Source organism: Thermobia domestica, chromosome 17, assembly GCF_964235325.1.
Source record: "Thermobia domestica chromosome 17, izTheDome1.hap1.1, whole genome shotgun sequence".
NCBI lineage: Eukaryota > Metazoa > Arthropoda > Insecta > Zygentoma > Lepismatidae > Thermobia > Thermobia domestica.
Window position 1 is genome coordinate 152,267,432 of NC_137470.1, and position 19,282 is coordinate 152,286,713.

The window sequence follows — 19,282 nt, forward strand, 5'->3', positions numbered from 1 at the left end:
TATTTTAAGTTACGTTATCGTATCTCAACTTCGTTTTTTTAAACTCCTGAATTAGTAATTATGAGGATCTAGCATAATTTGACCGAATCTAGCATAAGTTCAATCAGGTTTTGGAATAATTCCGAGCTGTGAGTCTGGCAACGCTGGTGGCGAACGACTTGGTCAACGACTCGCGAAAGAAATCTGAAAATGGTGCGCCGTAATAATAATATTAAAAACAGTTTTTATAAAGGAATATTAATACATACGAAAAGCTGTTTAAAGAATGAATTGTTATACTGACTTTACACGTATAAAAACATATACCATATACCAAACAGATTGAGCGATATGATGATAGCTGTTTTGAGACGAGCACTTTCGAAGTCCAACTTCGGGTATCTTCGGAAAACAGTAAACTAAAGCTGCTGGTTCGAACCTCCAAAGCCAACCTTAGTAATCGGGAAAAGATGTACAGATATGTTTTTCCTTCTGTTAAATATAATAAGACATGTTGAAATGGTATTAAGTGTAGAAAAAAGTAACATTGATTGAAATATTTAATGATACAATATTTCGAGACTATGTATTCACGCTCTCGTTTCGTCATTGTGATTTCCATACGGAAAAGAGCATTTACGTATGAGCTCAGTTATATTTCAGAAGCAGCTTCCGAAAAGCGGTCATGTTAGCTCAGTGGTACACCACCGAGCGTTTAAATCGTGAGTTCGATACCCGTTCAGGTGAGATTCTTTTATGATATTCTACTTTCCTCAATGCATGAAAATTATGTAAAATAGTTACATTACAATTCATCAGTTGTATATATATTTTCATATCATCAGTTGTATATATCAATTGAATATATATATTCATACCATCAGTTGTATATATCAGTTGAATATATATATTCATAACATTTCACGACATAAGTAATTCTTATCTTTAAAATATAACATCTGAGGTATTCACAGAACGTCGGTGTGTTATGTGTGAATATTGAATACAAATTTAAAAAATCGTGTAATAGCAATAAATAAGTTATGTAATGTATTTATTTGCAGCTACTTTCATCGCAGATAACTTCTCAATATTCGCATTACAGCATTTAGTTAGAGCATATCGAAAATCGGATCGTGATTCAAGACAAAAAACTAGCTAGCCCCAAACTGTCACGTAAGAAATTCACGAATCGCAAAAGTAAAGTGAAGAGATTGAGAGCGGTAATTCCTTAATCGCTCTCTCTCAACTCTCTCTTATCTGCATTTATACATATAAAAGTGTATGTATGTATGTTCCATCATAACTCATGTATGCCTAGAGCAGGGTTTCTCAACCTGGGAGTCGCGGACCCTAGGGGATCGCCAAGATAGGCGGGAGAGATAAATATAGTTAGAATATAATACCAGAAATTATTTTTAAATATTATTTTTAATTTTGTTCTGATAGGCATACTTTTATTTTTTATACACACTGTAAAGAACAATAAAAAATAAGTCTACTGAACATTTTCAAAGGGTGTAAAATTCGTGTTACTATTCGGTTCAAAGTCTTTTGTCGTCGCGAATTCTGTCGAGAAATTTGAAGCTTAAAATATACAAAACGATAATCATGCCTGTTGTTCTGTATGGTTGCGAACCATAGTCGCTTACTCTGAGGGAAGAACATAGACTGAAAGTATTTAAGATCCTTAGACGAATATTCGGACCCAAGAGGAACGGGAATGGGGAATGGCGGAAACTTCATAACGAGGAACTACATAATTTATACGGTTACCCAACATTGTTAGGGTCGTCAAGTCTAGAGGCTTAGGTGGGCAGGTCATGTAGCTAGAATGGAAGAAAGTAGAAACGCTTTCAAAGTCTTGACTGGAAGACCAAACGGAAAACGACCATTAGGAAGACCTAGGCGCAGATGGGAGGACAATATTAAGATGGATCTCGCTGAGATAAGAATACAAAGTAGAAACTGGATCCAATTGGCTAAGGATAGAAGTTAGTGGAGAGCTTTTGTGAACGGGGCATTGAACCTCCGGGTTCCATAGGCCATAGAGTTAGTTAGTTAGTAGTGTTGTTTAAAAATGAATTTAAATCAAAGATGTATGATATAAAACTAATGAGAACTGTATATAGAAATACTAGAAAAATACACATGAAACAAAACCTGCACATTGAAATACAATTAAAATTAAAATCTAATGAGATACCTAAGCATGGTATAATTTCACTAGTGCAGCAATGCCCGGTTCAATCTTCATGACGAACATTATCAAGCCATTTTCAACTGATAAGCGATTTCTTATCTTTGTTTTAATGTTTACCAAAAAAAAAAAAAAAAAAAAAAAAAAAAACACTTTCGCACAAGTACGATATAGCAAATGGAATTATTACTTTTAAAGCAGCAATCACCAGACCAGGATATTCTTCTCTCCTCATCAGGCAGAACTTGTCCAAGTCTTCGTTACAGAAAACCTGTTGCAAAGACTTGTCGCATGATCATTCTATTATTTGGTCAAGAAGTTGTGGGCTTAGATCGGATACGTTAATGGCCTCTTCAATGAAGGAGTTTAACATCCATCTTGAACCAGCACCTTCGTTGTTGGGAATATACATATTACAGTTACTGTATCCACTGTCAGTGCCGGGCGCCGAAAAAAGAGGCACAAATTTCGGAGGAAGTGTGTTACTCATGTTAGGAAAGTGCATGTGCACATGTGTAAAATAGAAGGAAAAACGTAATAAAATGTGCTCAAAATTAAGGAAAGGTAGGGTTTATTTTGAAAATGTTCTTGAGCTTCGTGCCAACCATGGTGGCGCTTCGTAGCTAGTCTGTCGACGTCACTCATATATACGGTGACATCGTACTATACTCTCGCCCCGGGCAATGATTTTCCATGGCACTGTTCACTATAAACAAAAAAATGGATTCTACTATTATAGAAATAGGTATGTTAAAAATCCCACACAAGCTTATTATAAAACAAATTATAAAAGGGTCGCTGGCAAGAGCGTGTGATAAAAGGGGATCGTGATAGGAATTGGATTGAGAAGCACTGGCCTAGAGTAATTTTAACCACATTTCTTATAGTTTCAAAGAGTGCTGTCGGGTTACCTATGGTGAATGGGAGGGGGATACATATAAAAGATTGCTAGAAAATGATCGATATTAGATTCATAGTTTTCGGGGTCGCTTAGATAAATAGTGAGACTTTCAATTTCGCTTAACTACGATTAAGCTCTCATTAGTGGGGATGGGCACGAACGACTTTTCTTTGAAACTCGACTCGACTCGAAACAGACATCTTTGAGGTCTACTCTTGGACTCGGCGAGAAAAATATCTTCCAACTCGACTCGGATTAGAGTCAAGTCGAACCAAAACGAGCCAAATCCTGTGTGTAGTCCTACCTAGACAATACATAGACAATAATTATTCTATCATCAATTATACTACTGTTACTACAAATAATAATAATAATAATAATAATAATAATAATAATAATAATAATAATAATAATAATAATAATTATTATTATTATTATTATTATTATTATTATTATTATTATTATTATTATTATTATTATTATGACAACACCGTGTACAAACATGAACGATAGATGGTTAGTAAAGGAATACTAAAAGCCAGTTGACTGCCGACGTCGGTAGTCATGAAGTCTACAAGGCAAGGACATCGTTCATTACCCTAAGCTGTAAGCGTCGGTGGACTACAGATGGTCAACTATTAACCTCTCGCCAGAAATTGGTGGCCCCGCAGCGACGATCCGTGATGGTCCAAGTTCCATTTTGAAAACTTTACTACCAGCGGCAGAGACGCGATGAAACGCCAACGAACCACAAAATTACTCTCCCAAAATATGTTAAAATGCCTATATGTGTGATTTGTTTATATTTAGGTGAATCAATAAAACACAAAACAAATACCCCGGGGTGGACGCGAACTATCAATATTACGATTACTATACACGCGTTCTTCTGACTTCCCCACGGAAACGATCATAAAAAGCTTGGTTGTTGAAGGATAAATCATTGACGTCTTAATTTAGCCAATCAGACAAACCCCTACATCTCGAGTTCTAGGAGATGATACCGTGAACCGTTTTAGATTTATTGCTTTCTGGTGAAGTACTATCCATGCGCAAAATTTGAGCATAATAGCCGACATGCATCTTTGGTGCCTCTTATCTTTAGTACAATTTTAACCAGAGATGGTGTGGGTCAATGAAAATTTGATCCACGACCCACCATGACCCACTATCACCCACCACCCAAATGACCCATTGGCCCACTCTGACCCATCAACCATCGTGATCCACTCTGACCCACCACCAACTATGAACCACTCTGAACCATTGCGACCAACTCCGACCCACCAAAACCCATCGACATCAACTCTGACCGATGACCACGTCCTCCTCTCCATTGACTAAAGAGATTACACTTGTAATAAAACAAGACTGTGAAATTATCACTTATCGGAGTTTGAATTTCTACCGTCATTGGCTCAAGCACCTCTTTGTTACAATACTGATGGGTCTGACCTTTACGATATATAATGGCAAAGTGTTTCTCATCTTCCGAATTAAAATGAATTTAAATTTATCATATGTAATTATTTCTTTGTTGCCTTACAGACACATTTCAGTAGAAAATAGGGTGAAATTTAAAAGTTTCGAATCAAAGAAAAGTAGACGAACGTAAAAAAAAAAAAAAAAAAAAAAAAAAAGGAGAGGGAGAGAAACTAATTTTCTATATAATTAAGCATGCCGTACTAATTGAAAATGCCCATGTAATTAAGTTTAGAATACAAATTTTATGGCCATTTTTCTCTAACTTTATGGCTTGATTGCCTTATGCTCGGAACGCTCCATATATTAAACACCAGCTTCAGCAATTATAAATAGAAAGCAGTGGGTATAAAATTCAAAAAGAACTTTAGTTTGCATTACTCAATTTTTTTCTCAACTAATATCAATCGTTTTCGATTATTTTTACAAATAAACCCACTACCAATTTCCAATATATAGAAAATGCACCCCCGTCCCCCCGCTCATAAAAGACAATTTTAATAAATGCCAGGGCATATTCTCTTTATTTTTAATAAAGAGTTATATGCTGAATTTCAGCTTTCAGTTGAACGGCTTGTGAGATACTAAATTTTTCGCAAAAATTCGGACTTCTACTCCCCCTAAGGATATGTATTATAATGAAAGTGACACGCGTATGACAACTTCCCAGTTGGGATTGGAGCCTGATTATATACCAAACGTCAATTCATTTGACTTTGCAATTTGACCGTGATGATTACGCATAGTTACTTTCAATTATTTATGATACATATCCTTATTTCATATGTTACAGATGATTCAAAAATATTTTTTCAAGCAGTTAGCTCCTCTAGAATCTCACAGGCTGCAACCCAAAATCCAACTCCCACTATCCTATGACAATCCAAAAGTGACTGAACTTTTTTTATTAGGAACAAATGACAAAAGAAAAATGGAGATCTTGAAAGTAAAATGTAGAAAAGCACGGTGCCCCCAATAACTACATATTTCTCCGCCCCTTCATTCCGAACTTAAAAATAAAACTTAATTCGAATATGGTTAACTAGTGAATTTATTACAGTTAAATTCCACTCACTACATGCTACAGCTACAACTATGTAACAAAAAATAACAACTGTGAAACATGTTCTGAATTACTATTACATTTCTTACGCTATTATTAAACATATTAGAATAGTAAAAGAGGATTGTTCGTGAAATAGTATATTTGCTCATGATTTTTAACTTTTTCATACGGAAAAAAATTAAAATATTATTCAAGTTTTAAAATTCGCACTCTGCAAATATGTTGCCCTCTATTCAATGGGACTAATGTGGACTAATGGGAAATGCTGCACTGTTATGGGGCGTTTACACTTGGTCGATTTAGTCGCACGACTAAATCGACTCGCTGCATTTGCCGACAAATCGAAGCAACTAGGCCGAATCAGATCGATGAATGTGTTCAATTATTTCAACCACAGAAAATAGAACGTCTTTCAATTCAGTTGCCAGTCGATTAGTCGCCTTCGATCAGCAAGCGATTAAGTTGAAGTCCCGTTTACACGGTCGATTAAGTTGAAAGTGACGTCAATTCAACTGAATCAAACGCAAATCGACTAAGTGTAAACGCCCCATTAGCGGCGCTGAAAACTTACGATTCGATTCTAATATCGGTTGATTTCGATATCTTTATGTCGCTACGTAACCACCCTGGGTGCTAATGGGAGCTTAATTGGACTTGAATTGAAAGTAGAGCTATTCACCTAAGCGACCACGAAACTATGGATTCGATACTAATATCGACCCGTTTCTAGCATTTTTGATATGTATCCCGACAGTACTCTTTTTCCAGACTGTAAGAAATATAGTTAAAATTGCTCTAGATATATCAGAATTATGTTGAAACACACACATAAATCCACTTTTATATTCTGTATAAATAGAGAGTGAGCGAGCGAGCGAGCGAGAGAGGGCGACTCAAGGCATCACTACTACCACATTGCAAAAGCATATATTAGGAATTGAATTGAAAATCTATGTAAAGACTTTCTGCTGTGGCATGCTTCATAAGGACAGTTCCAGTCTGCTCACGTGACCTTTGGGGTTCATGAATTTTTTTTGCGAGCGTTCCGACTTTGGATTCTCTGTTTATACCCTCTGTTTATGCATCGAATAACTTTTCAAGAACATAAATGACATTCTGTATTATGAATGTTGAGAATTACTCTCTATATGACAAATAGCTGCAAATAAATACACTACATGATTTATTTATTGCTATTGAACGAGTTTCTTAACTTGTATTTACATCCTCATATATAATACCAACCTACTGTGAAAATTATCTCAGATGTTATATTTTAAACATAATAATTACTATGTTCTGCAATTATTATGTTATATATACACAACTTATGTATTTTAATGTAATTATTTTATATAATTTTTCATGAATTGCGGAAAATATAATTTTAAAAAAAGGACTAACCTAGACGGGATTCGAACTCTCAACCTTAAGATTTGAAATCCGACAGCTTACCAATGAGCTAACGCAAGAACTTCTAGAACTATGCTTCTAGCGATGTATAACGGATCTCAAGATAATTATGACATTCATATCCATTACAAACGCTGTTTCTGTTCTACTTTGACTTTTATTTTAGTACTCAGGCGATAATTATGTTCTATTTCTTAACTTTGAACATTCTTTTACATATGGAAAGATTCTTTAACGTATTTAAATGTTCCATTACGTATAGAGAGCTAAATGACAAACAAGCATGTGTTCACATTAATAAAAGGTTTCGAAATATTGTATCATTAAGTATTTCAATCAATGTTGCTTTTTTAAACACTTGGTAACAAGTCTTATTATATTTAAAAGAAGAAAAACACATCTGCAAACTTTTTCCCGATTGCAAAGGCTGGCTTGGAGGTTCGAACCTGGCTTACTTTTTCCCGAAGATACCCGAAGCTGGACTTAGAAAATTTTTGCCTCAAAACACCAATAAAGAATGCGCTCAACCTTTTTGAGACAAGGTGTACATGTACCTATAACCATAAAAAGTGTAGAGTTGTCAATATTTACATATACATACAGTTCTTTGGGGCTGAAGTTTAGATGTCCTCATCACTTTCAACTTCCTCATCACTTTGTTCTTCTAAACTCCGAGAGGAGCTCCCTTGAGCTGGTTCTGGTAGAAGAAGTGCAAGTGCCTCATTGCTGAATGGTTTACTCTTCTTCCTGGATGTCTTCCTGGAGCAGCTCATGAAGGGGTCACTAGTTAATAAAAGCCGATTGAGGACATCTCGGTTGCATACTGTTCTGTTAAATTTCCTTGAAAATTTACTTCTGTACATCCGGAACTGTTTGTTTCTGGCCTCAGCGGCTTCCTCGGAGAGTTGTCCTATCGGTACTATTGCATGTCTTATTACAGTTGCTCCATGCACTAAGACCTTATGCAATGTCGGTGTCATGGGGTGCCATCCATAATGCTCTACGTATAATTTAGCTGTTGCATACATATATTCTTCAAACCTTTTCTCATCAATGTGGTGTCCACTTGTTATTGTTTCCAGGATGACTTTCAGTCTGGTGATCAAATCTAAGTGTATTCCTGTGATTTGTGAGGCTGTAGCTGGATCAGAAAAAAAAAAAAAAAACGTCTGGCCGTGTTTCCGTCATTGGTGCTACCAAATCCCTGTTTAGGTACATCAACTAGGAGTCCTAATTCTTCCTTACATTTCGTCTGGATTTCCTTTTTCCTTTCACTAACATTCTTCTTCTCTTCCGGGCTTCTCGCTTGCCACTTCTTGATGTTCAGTTTGTATGACAAATGGAGAACTGACTCGAGGAATCTAATCCTGGTGTGGTAGGTTGAAAGATCAAATTTCAAATTTTCAGGGTTTACAGCACCACGTTTTTCAAGGTTTTTAAAATCTTTTGACGTCAACCCACAGATATAACCTTGCAGTTGACGTTGTTTCTGATGCCGCGTTACACACTTTTCCGTGAACCATTGTAAGTAAAACCGAGTGTTTGATGATAGCTGGGTTGTCATCTAACTGAACTTCAGTGTTCTTTAACGCTTTTATTTGGTCTTCAACATACTTGATCTCTTCTACTGTTATGTCTGTACTTTCATGTACAAATCGTATACGTATCGGTCTACACAACCTAGTGGAAGAAGGGGTTGGGTTTTGTCAAATAACTTTTTTCTTATCCTTTACGTTTACCATTAGTTTAAGGGGAACAAATGAACTCTGGAAAATGTTTGCATCACTTTCACTCAAATTCTAGAACTTTTGCTTAAATTGTGACTGCTATGACCCATCACACCCCCATTTTGAGACCAATTCTAAGTTTTGTTTCTCTTCAACAGAGACATGTTCCAATACTTCCTCCAGATACTTACATAATCGGGAGGTTGTGTGGTCTAGCAATGCCTGCAGTTCAACTTCAGAGAGTGATTCGGTAATGGTAATTGAATCCTCGGGTGAATAGCACTGCTTTTTAGCCTCCTTTACCAATGAATAATAGGGATATATCTTTTTATTTGCATCCCGTATGGCTTCATACTGATGTTTGGTTAATTCTGCATCTATCAAAATGCCTAATGCCTCAGTAGGTGTATGTTTCTTTATTTCAATATGCTCGGAACTTCCTAATACCTTTTTGAATTTAGAAGCCCTAGTTGGGGTTTCCGTGATTTGTTTAAACAAATCTGCTACATCAAGATTACCTGCAGCCCTTAGGCTCATGGAAGCAGCGAATGTTAATTCTTCAGGGGTAGTCTGCTGTCTTAACTCTTCAGTTTTCCTCCGTGTACTCCTTTCGCTGGACTCTTGAAATTCCTTTTCAGGGCGGCCTGGAACTCTAGATGAAAATGTTGGCACCTTTACACCACCCGCCAACCAATCTTCATTCTGCTGCAAAAATCTTTCCTCCTCGTTGTGTGACTGTGACCATCTTTGTTTAAATTGGGTTTTAAAATATCGGAGAGACCGTTTCAGGGCACTTCTTTGAGCTTTGGGACATTTTGTCATTTCTGCTACTCTGTTTTCCATGTATAGTAACTTTTCTTCAATAGCTCTGATTTCGCATTCCTTAACTAACTCGTAGAGTTCTCGCCTTTTAAACTCTTTCTCCATCTTCAGAATCCTAAAAAAATAAACAAATAAAAACTGAGTATATAACGATAATAATGTTTTATACTAATTAAATATATTTTATGTGAAAGTAAATTAAAATGACGGCTAAAGGGTTTCGTTTCTGTGCATTTCTGGCTCATATGCATATATTTTGTATATAAATACGTGTGTATATTACAAAATCAATGTTTTACAATTCTGTTATTTATATTCACCCTTTTTACGCAGTACATACAGTATAATAATTTGATTTTTGTGTTTCAACCTCATTATGGGCAGTAATTATCACTTCGATTTATTGAAAATCTATCTGCATCATGTTACAAAAGTATATATATAAGGAAAAAGCAACTGGTTGCGGGAAATTTTATTTTTGAATCAAATAAGTAGTATACCACTGATTCAGAATATCAATGGGATAAAGCTTGACAGAGCTTGACACAGTGTTAGAATCACTGTGGTAATAAATGTTCTGCAAAAATTTATAGTAAAACAAGTACTCTATGTTTAGACGAATAGAAAAAATAAAAAGAATAATAGTAATGCAAATGTACGTACATAAATCAAAAGCTCTTACATTCTGTTACATCCAAGAAAAGTATGAAGTTGATCCTTTTATATACAGTCTCACAGAAAACTATAAACTGATCGAATACGAAAAGTATGAACTTGTGAAACACACACCCGCGCAGACTGATACCCAAACATCAACTAGGGTTGTGACCCACCAGGAGTGACTCAGGCACCGGAAGTGGTCATTGTGTGACTCACAGATATGTCCCCTTGGCGCGGGAGTGCTTTTCACACCTATGTGGTGGATTTTAAAATTTGCCTTTTTGGCCAGGTTTATGGTCGTAATACTCCACTGTGCGTCCTCAAAGGAACAATATTTTTTGTTTCCCAGGAGTTAACAGTTTCCTCTGCAGTGACCTCACATTTCTTTCATCTGATTCTTTGCGGATGTTGTTAATTGTAGACACGGAAGTACCTGTTGGAATTGTTGCACGAGGGACAATGCATTGCTTACTTTTAGCTTCTTCATCACAGAAATCGATTAACGATTCATCTTAATGATTTCATTCCCTAACCTGTGCATTATTTTGCCGTTCTTGCAGAGATTCGTAACACATCAAATTATTCAATAAAATCATTACGATAAAAAAAAAATCAATTATAACAAATCAACAATTAACAACAACAATAACAAAAACAAGAATAATAAAACACAAACTAGAATAACAATTCAGCAACTGACACGTCACAAGAACTAAGATGTTGATTTCTTATTTGTATATAAATTTAATTTTTGTAATTAGACATGAAGGTTTAAGCCATTACCAAGTTCACCTCTAGAAAGCACAAAGGGAACGAGGTTCCAGAGAAGTGTTCAGAGGTGCCTGGAAATTTCTCCCCTTTTCCCCCTTCAATTACCACACTGCTTTGCATACGGAAAAGGCCAAGCATAAACCATTTTGTACCCCAGATTCTGAACATACAGTCGTCCTTTTTGCAATCTTTATCCCGTCTCCCCTCTGTACAGAGGTTTCTAGTGGCGTGCGGTCAGCACCAGGTTTTTCCCTTTGACAGTTTGTTAGATCTGGTGAAAGATAAACAGTTATGTATTTCGCAGAATATCGTCTTATCTACAGTGTAGGCTGCAAGTGAAACATTTCCTGAAATTTTCAAGATTCTATGCTTCAGAGTTTCGGAGATCTGTTGGTGAGTGAAATAGAAGTCAGTGAATTTATTCTTTTATATATAGATTACGTCTCACATTTTATTTATTTATTTTAGTGTACTACTCACTATAATCGATTTCGTCCATTACGTCAATCTTCGTCTTCACTGATTTTGTGATGTAGTTTCGGACTTTGGATCCGAGATGCAAGGTATGATTTCAAAATATTCGGTCTTGCTTGTTTCTGGTGTCTGAATTCCTTTGTGTTTTTTCTTCATTTTTTATTTTTTTTAATTTTTTATTTATTTATTTATTTATTTAGAAACTTGGCTTTCACTATGTAGTATGTCGCATGATTGTGCTGTGGTTTTGTATTTCGTAGTAAGGTGACGGTTGCTTGTTCATTGAAATTGCTTGCTTATCACCATCATTTTGCTTGCTTATCTTCATTGACAGATAATTGTGTGCCTGTTCAACGTCTGTAGTGCATCTGTAAAACCTGTCCTTATTTTAATGTATGTTTAACTTATGGGTGTAAGTAATTTTTTTTAATTTTCTCCATAATCTTCGTACATTTCACAATACTGTCATTTTCTTAAAAAAATTGCAGTCATTCGAGGTATTAACCTACAGGAATTAATTGAATTATTGCTAGGTTATCTCTGCCCATACCATGACATTTAACTTTTCCAATAATGTTTAATTATAAATTATATTAATATACGAGAGCTGATCAATTAAGAATGATCATAAATGTATAAAACATAATTACCTGTACCAATCCTCCAAATGTTGATTTTTTTAATAGTCTCCATTACGTGCAATGCACTTGTCCCACGTTTTTGCTAGTCAAAGATATGCTGGAAGCCACTTTTTGGACAGCTCCTTCAAAATCGCCTCCGCAGCTTTCACTACTGCCCCTGAAGATGTGAAACGCCGTCTCCGGAGGTATTTCTTCAAAGTTGGAAAAAGAAAGAAATCGCAAGGGGCTAAATCAGGGCTATATGGAGGGTAGGGTACACACGGAACGTTGATCTGTGCAAGATAATCAGCAGAATTTCTATACTGTCCTTCGCGTCTCACTTCCATGTTGCCTTATGCGAAACTGAAACTGTGTGCGCTTGAACGGCTGCCAACGTCACATTCTTGACGTCATGGCCTCCAAACTTGCTTGATCTGTTTGCCAGTTCTACCACTACACAGACGTGTTTCGTTTTCAGTGCCTTGCTTTTATATTCACCTCATAAGCACTGATGATCAGTCTCTATTGATCAGCTTACGTATTTTTTTCTGAACTAGCGTTTATGGAAATATTATAAGGCGAATTATATTGAATTTATATCATTTGTTAAATCTTGTCATAAAATCAATGGGGTAAGTAAATTGTTGTTTGTCTAACAATATTGTTGAGTACAAATATGCTAGGCTTAACATTGGTGAAACATTTCACACATTCGGCGAACTCGTGAAACAGGACACTGCCAACTCGAAAGTATAGTGCAGAGAATTTTCTGCATGCACACTCCTTCAAATCTTAATTACAAGCTTGATTTGTTTTAAAATTCCCTTAAAATAAGCAGTTTGGCAACAGCGTATTGAATTGAAAATGGTAACGAGACTTCCATATGTTAGGGTTACGAACGAAATAATATGTTTATAAAATAACAAGATCGCATGAGTCGTATTTTATAAAACCGTTAAAAAAAACAAAACAAAAAAAAAAATCACCTTCAACAGTAAATTACTACTTGTGGATATTCTCATGAAAATGGTTTATACAACATTATAGAAATAGTATTAAAATATTTATTTATGAAATGTGTACAAAAACACCTGTGTCATTTTTGAGAAGACAGTTTGATGAAGAAAGAAAAAAAAACTCATCCTTAAGAGCAAACTACTACATTTACTCCTTGAGAATTTCTTCGTAAGGACTAAATTACGCAATATTATAGAGTTGTTAATAAAATACTTACTTATGACATATGAATAAAATCACTTGTCGTTTTTTCTGAAAATCGTAAAAACTCACTCTCCAAAAACAAACTACTCCTTGTAGATTTTTTCAGGAAAAATGAGTTACGCCACATTATGTTATTAATGGGAAATATAATTACGAAATATGAACGATATCGCTTGAGTTGTTTTTGAGAAAATCGTCCGAGAAAAATATTCACCCCAAGAACAAACTACCCTTCGTAGATTTTTTTCGGGACAAATTTGTTGTCATATTGTCAGGTTCTTAATGAAGTATGAATAAAATCGCCTGAGTCGTTTTTGAGAAAATCACCCGAAAAAAAAAAAAAACATCCTAAGAATAAACTACCGATCGTAGATTTTTTGAAGATAAATGAGGTATGTCATATGCAGAGACGGATCCAGGACGGACTTCTGGAGGGAGGCGGTGGGTTGTAATACTGCTACTTAGAGCTAGTTTTAAGAGCTCCAAACTCTGGGATGGATTTTATTTATATAGAAAATAAGAAAATTTGTTCTTCTGGGAGGGAACGATCGCTCCCCCCTCCCCCTGGATCCGCCCCTGGTCATATGGTCAGGTTATCAATGAAATATATTACGTGTTTTGAGTTGTTTTTTTGAGATAATCGTCCGAAAAACTCACTCCCAGGAATACATATCCATTAAATGTGTAATTCTAATTAAATTGGGTCTTATTTTTACGTTCTTTTTTCCAGTTTTTAGGTCCTTTTTTTAAAGATATTTTTAGGTCTTCCTATAGGTCCTTTTTAGGCATTTTTTAGGTCTTGAACTTCCGAGCCCTAGTAATGACAGTATGGGTCTGTCATTGAAAAATTGATTTGTAAAATACGAAGAAAATCGTTAGAGCAGTTTTTGAGATCACATTTTTTTTTTTTTTTTTTTTTTTTTTTTTCACAATTTAATAAACTACTATTATTTTTAAGGGTAGGAAGAAAATTCGAAACTCCCTGAAGAATCGCGTGAAAACTGTTGTAAATTTAGCTGACATACTGTGACTCTATGGTCTCTATTCGACTGTCTGTAAGGACGAACGGACGGACGTATGTCAAAAAAATAACTTTTTCGGTATCTATGAAACGTAAATCCGTTGAAATTTCGATGTTTTTTTCACAGTCATTATATTGCAATATCCTGCATAGTTGTGTTTACAAACACCCAACATGTACTTCTATTTACAAACATCAACTATGTGCGTCTTACAATGGATTATTATGGGTGCACACGGCATAGACCACAGTGACACTACTGATCACATGACAACGAGGGAACAGCACCACCACCACCTCACTTCTAGCATCTATATAACCGAGAGAATTGCAAAGAAATACATCAGTCTGCGACTGGTCATCCCTCCTCTAGCTTGCTCTGGAGCTCTAGCATATACGTATCCCAAAGCCTGACCAATCTCGATCAAATTTTCAACATTGATGTGGTTCGGGCCTAGGATGGTTTTTATATTTTCACTTTCACTTTATCATAATACTATTTTTCAGGAAGAAAAACAAACGACTGAAAGTGGAATTGAAGAGAACTCAGATCGGAGGGTCCGTAATCCGAACGTTGTGGACAAGGAGATTTTCATACGGCAATGCCTTCGGCATTTTCCGAAGGTAAGGAAACTTAATTTTTTTTATTAATTTATCTTTGATCTTCTAATCTTATATTTATTATTATTATTATTATTATTTGCTCTTTATTGTTATAGGGTTTATTTCTATCTATTTACGCGGTGGCTCAGTGATAGAGCGTTCAACTCTAGTACGTGGTGTAACCTGGTTCGATCCAAGCTCGCGCCAAGTGAGCTTTGTGGTGGGCAAACATCGTGTGCGTGGGTTTTTTCGGGTTTCTCCCGTTTCCTTTCACTTGCTTCATTCCATCATTTCCTTCATTTCTCAATATCACCGTCTTCATTAGCCTAGCCGGAATAACCGTGGGACGTAAAACGTAAAGATTTTATTTCACTTTTTTCTATTTACTCTTTTATATGTTTTGTCTTGTTTTTACTTTTATTGTGCAATGTTTTATTTATTTTTCTATTCTAGAATATTCGTTTTAGCAAATTCATGAGGGCAGTCCGTGTTTGTACAGGTGTCTTGATCGTAATGGGGACACGTGGCCTCGCTGCTGTAATTTTCCGTTTCCTTTGGAAATGGAGTACATGGGGCGGATATTTCATTCGTAGCAACCTCATAAGAACTTAAAGAATACTGTTTAAATAGCAATTAGGAGTCGGTTGGACAGAAGAAATATAATTAAATAATTTTATATATATACGACTATGCCTTTAAAAGATCGAGGATTTACAAAAAAACGTATATATGAACCAACAAATAAGTGTTAGAGTTGAGTTGATTTTGAGTTTAACGTCCCGTTCAGCAGCGAGGCTGTATGAGACGTGGACCTACTGATTAACGTGGAATCCGAACCACATGAGCTCCCACCGGGAATCGAACCCGGGCCTCCCACGCCAAAGGCGCGTACGCTAACCGCTTAGCCACGGACGAGCTCAAATAAGTGTTAGAGTAGGGAAGGAAATGACAGAGGGGAATCCAGTTAGAAGGGGAGTTCGATATGGATGCTGTCTCTTACCAACGATGTGTAATATCTATCTAGAAGAGATAGCTAAAACGAGCCTACATAGGGAGAACAGAATTTCGGTAGGAGGTAGAATGATTAGATGTATACGATTTGCAGACGACATGGTACTTGTTACAGAATCTGAAGAGAAAATCTACTGAAGAGATTAATAAAGAAGTCTGACTGAAGATGAATATAACTGCACTTTAATTTATTATTTACAGCAGTGTGTTAGACATGCTAGAGAAGAGTGTAAGCTGAATATACGTATCACATTGGAGAGATTTTGTGAAGAAGAGACTAGTGAAAATGTTAAGGTATTTTTTCTTTTTAATTTATATTCCATTTTGCCATGTGAATTTCGTTTCACAATGTAAAACTATGATAGACTTCCAAACTATGGGAATTCAGTTCTCAAGCTTGAAGAATGTATCTGCGAATTCTGGTTGCAATCTATATTATAAATTGAAAGTAACTATGTTGTTGACTCTTAATCTCTTGAACCACCTGACCGATCTCTATTAACTTTTCGACGTAAATGAAGTTCGGACTTGGCATGGATTTTATCATATCACTTTGACGGCGTAAATTAGAGGGCGGTGAGAGACATTTAAAAATAACTAAAAATGACCGATATTAGTGTCGAATCTATAGATTTTTGGGTCACTGAGATGAACATTGATACTTCCGATGCCATGCCCCGCAACATGGGGAGGGGGAGGACATTAGTTCCGAATCCATATTTTCGGGGACGCTGTGATTAACAGTGACACTTTCGATGCCGTTTAAATCCATATCAGAAAGCTATTACACCCTATGCATGACTTTTTGTTCTATGACAATTTAGATTGAAACCGGAAGTCATTAATCTCTAACACTTTCGGTTTTGGTAGAATGTTGCGGGTTGTGAATGGTTATAAATGTTGAAACCGGAAGTGGATATTTTGAACTATTTCCGGAGGAGATGGAACCTATCCTTGGGGCGCTGAATCGATTGCACGAAATCGCATTCCTACAGATCGTACCGTTTTTTGCTCAACAGAAATCTGTACTGAAACCGAAAGTAGTAAATTTCAACCATTTATGGTGTTGGTAGTGTTAAGTTGTGATGCTATGTACTTTTGAGACCCTGAATCGTTTGCAGAAATCGCTTGATGTTATCTAATACCATTTTTGTTCTATGGTTATAAATGTTGAAACCAGAAATTGCTAATTTGAACCACTTCCAGTTTGAATAGTGAGTTAGCAGAGAAAATCGAACCTATTCTTGGGACGCTGAACCGATTGGTTTAAACCATATCGATATTTCTTACCGTTTTTGCTCTATAAAAATTAGTATTGATACCGAAAGTAGTAGTAAATTTCAGCCACTACCGGAATCGGTAGAATGTTTGGGTTGTGCTGATAAGTTCTACTGAAACCCTAGATTGTTTGAAGAAAACTGCTTGCCGCTATTTGTAACCGTTTTTGTTCTATGGCGATAAGTGTTGAAACCGGAAATTGCTAATGTGAACCACTTTGAGCTTGAATATAGGGTTAAATAAATAAGATGAAATCTACTCTTGGGACAATGAATTGATTGCAAAAAACCGGATCTCGATATCTCCAACCGTTTGTTCTCTGACACCTGTCGACTGACGGGCGGACAAAGGCGTTTTATAGGACTTGTGACATTTATGCATATCATAGTTTGGAAGTCTAAAAAGTGTTTATTATTATTATTATTATTGTTTATCGTGAAAAATTGTCGGTAAAACTGTTTCCTGCTCTGTTGTTTTTCTGAATTTGACCGTACATGTAGTATAAATGGTATAGTGAATTTTAAGAAGGATAATAGCATTTAGAATATAATTTATATCGACGGTGTTAAAAGGCCTTACCCCGGCGAAATTAAAATACCGCTAATTTTACAGTAATTTTGTGATATCTTCAAATATATAAGATATAATTAAAATGTGGAACAAGAGCGCCCTAGACAATATTATTTTGCGTGAGGTACCGTTATCACAAGTCACCTAGTGGCTTTCCGTTGACAGCCGTTTACAAACTCGAAAATAAATGCCGATTTTCAAAATGGCTCGAAATCGAAAGCAGATTAGCGAGTCATGATAACGGTATCTCATGTAAAATGACATTGTCTAGGGGGCTCTTGTTCCATATTTCGATTATCTTTAATCTATTTGAAGATATCACATAATTACTGTAAAATTAGCGGTATTTTAATTTCGCGGGGATGAAGCCTCTTAAGGTAAAACGTCGTAAGCCCATTTCTTTAACTTTTTTCAGGAGAGCAAAAAAAAAAAAAACAACCTCTAACTCCCATTTATATCCTTGCAAGACACAAGTATAAAAAGTGGTTTATTTGATTAAATAATACACACAAGCTTACAATATTTTTCTCACCTATGGCCTGATCTATAGTAAGCTGAATAAGATAAAAATCCACATTTTCAATTTTTTGAGGGTTACGACCTTTTACCTTAACACCGTCAATATGATTACAAAACAGTTACTTAATCTTTATAAATGATTCAAGGAGAGGCCGAGCTACTGCTATTTGTGGTTATTCCTTTCAGAAATTATTTACATATTATTGGATGGCGGGTAAATGCTTAATATGTGTAGCTAACACAAAATTACATGAGGTCGTGAATACTTAACAAGTTTTCATTAACACAACGTATTAATAATAATAATAATAAAGACACACTAACATGGTAATGTCTCAATTTTCAAATAATCTCCCTTCTCTGATACTCACAAGGTAAATTCGCGAAGTGTCCGCTCGCGATTCATGTCAAATTTATTCAAATGCAAAGTTCTCTGCGGCCCAATGTGTATTTTTACTAATTTTAGCGGCCCAGGAATTCAATCATATACTACTGTAACGCTCGGGCACAAAATTGCTTTTAGTTTCTTTAGATATAACTGGACATGAATGTGAGCATATGCAAAACAAATTACATCAAGTACTGTTTCTCTAGCATATGTTACACACCTCGAAAGCATCTTGGATCCGCCAAATTGGACTCAATTTTCGGTTTTTCAAATGGGAATAGGTGCAAGTGATACATCAAATTTATGTACAATTTTCTCGGAAATTCATTGGTGTAGTGCGTGCATGTTAAATGTCAGTCAATTCATGAATATTGAACCAAATAGAAAGTTGTGCAGGGCCCCGTGTATATACTGTATGTAATCTTTTACGTGATTTATCGTGACGAAATATTCTTTGAACTTATGTACACTCATGTCCAAAACGATTGTCGCATATCTATAACTGTCTTCTTGTAAGAATATAATTTGATAATGATTTTGGTGATTACTTTTAATA

The 19,282-nt window shown here is 35.8% G+C and overlaps 1 protein-coding gene across 3 annotated transcripts in view; it reads left to right on the plus strand.

Moving 5' to 3' along the window:
- LOC145674422 (uncharacterized) overlaps positions 1–19,282 on the plus strand; it is a 77,772-nt gene that overhangs the window by 43,022 nt on the left and 15,468 nt on the right. The window contains exons 8-9 of one of the 3 annotated variants that reach the window (XM_081744454.1): positions 14,865–14,981; positions 16,173–16,265. In XM_081744454.1, the coding sequence (XP_081600580.1) occupies positions 14,865–14,981; positions 16,173–16,265 (210 nt within the window). The remainder of the gene's footprint in view (positions 1–14,864; positions 14,982–16,172; positions 16,266–19,282) is intronic. The other 2 variants (XM_081744456.1, XM_081744457.1) reach the window with 2 other exon arrangements.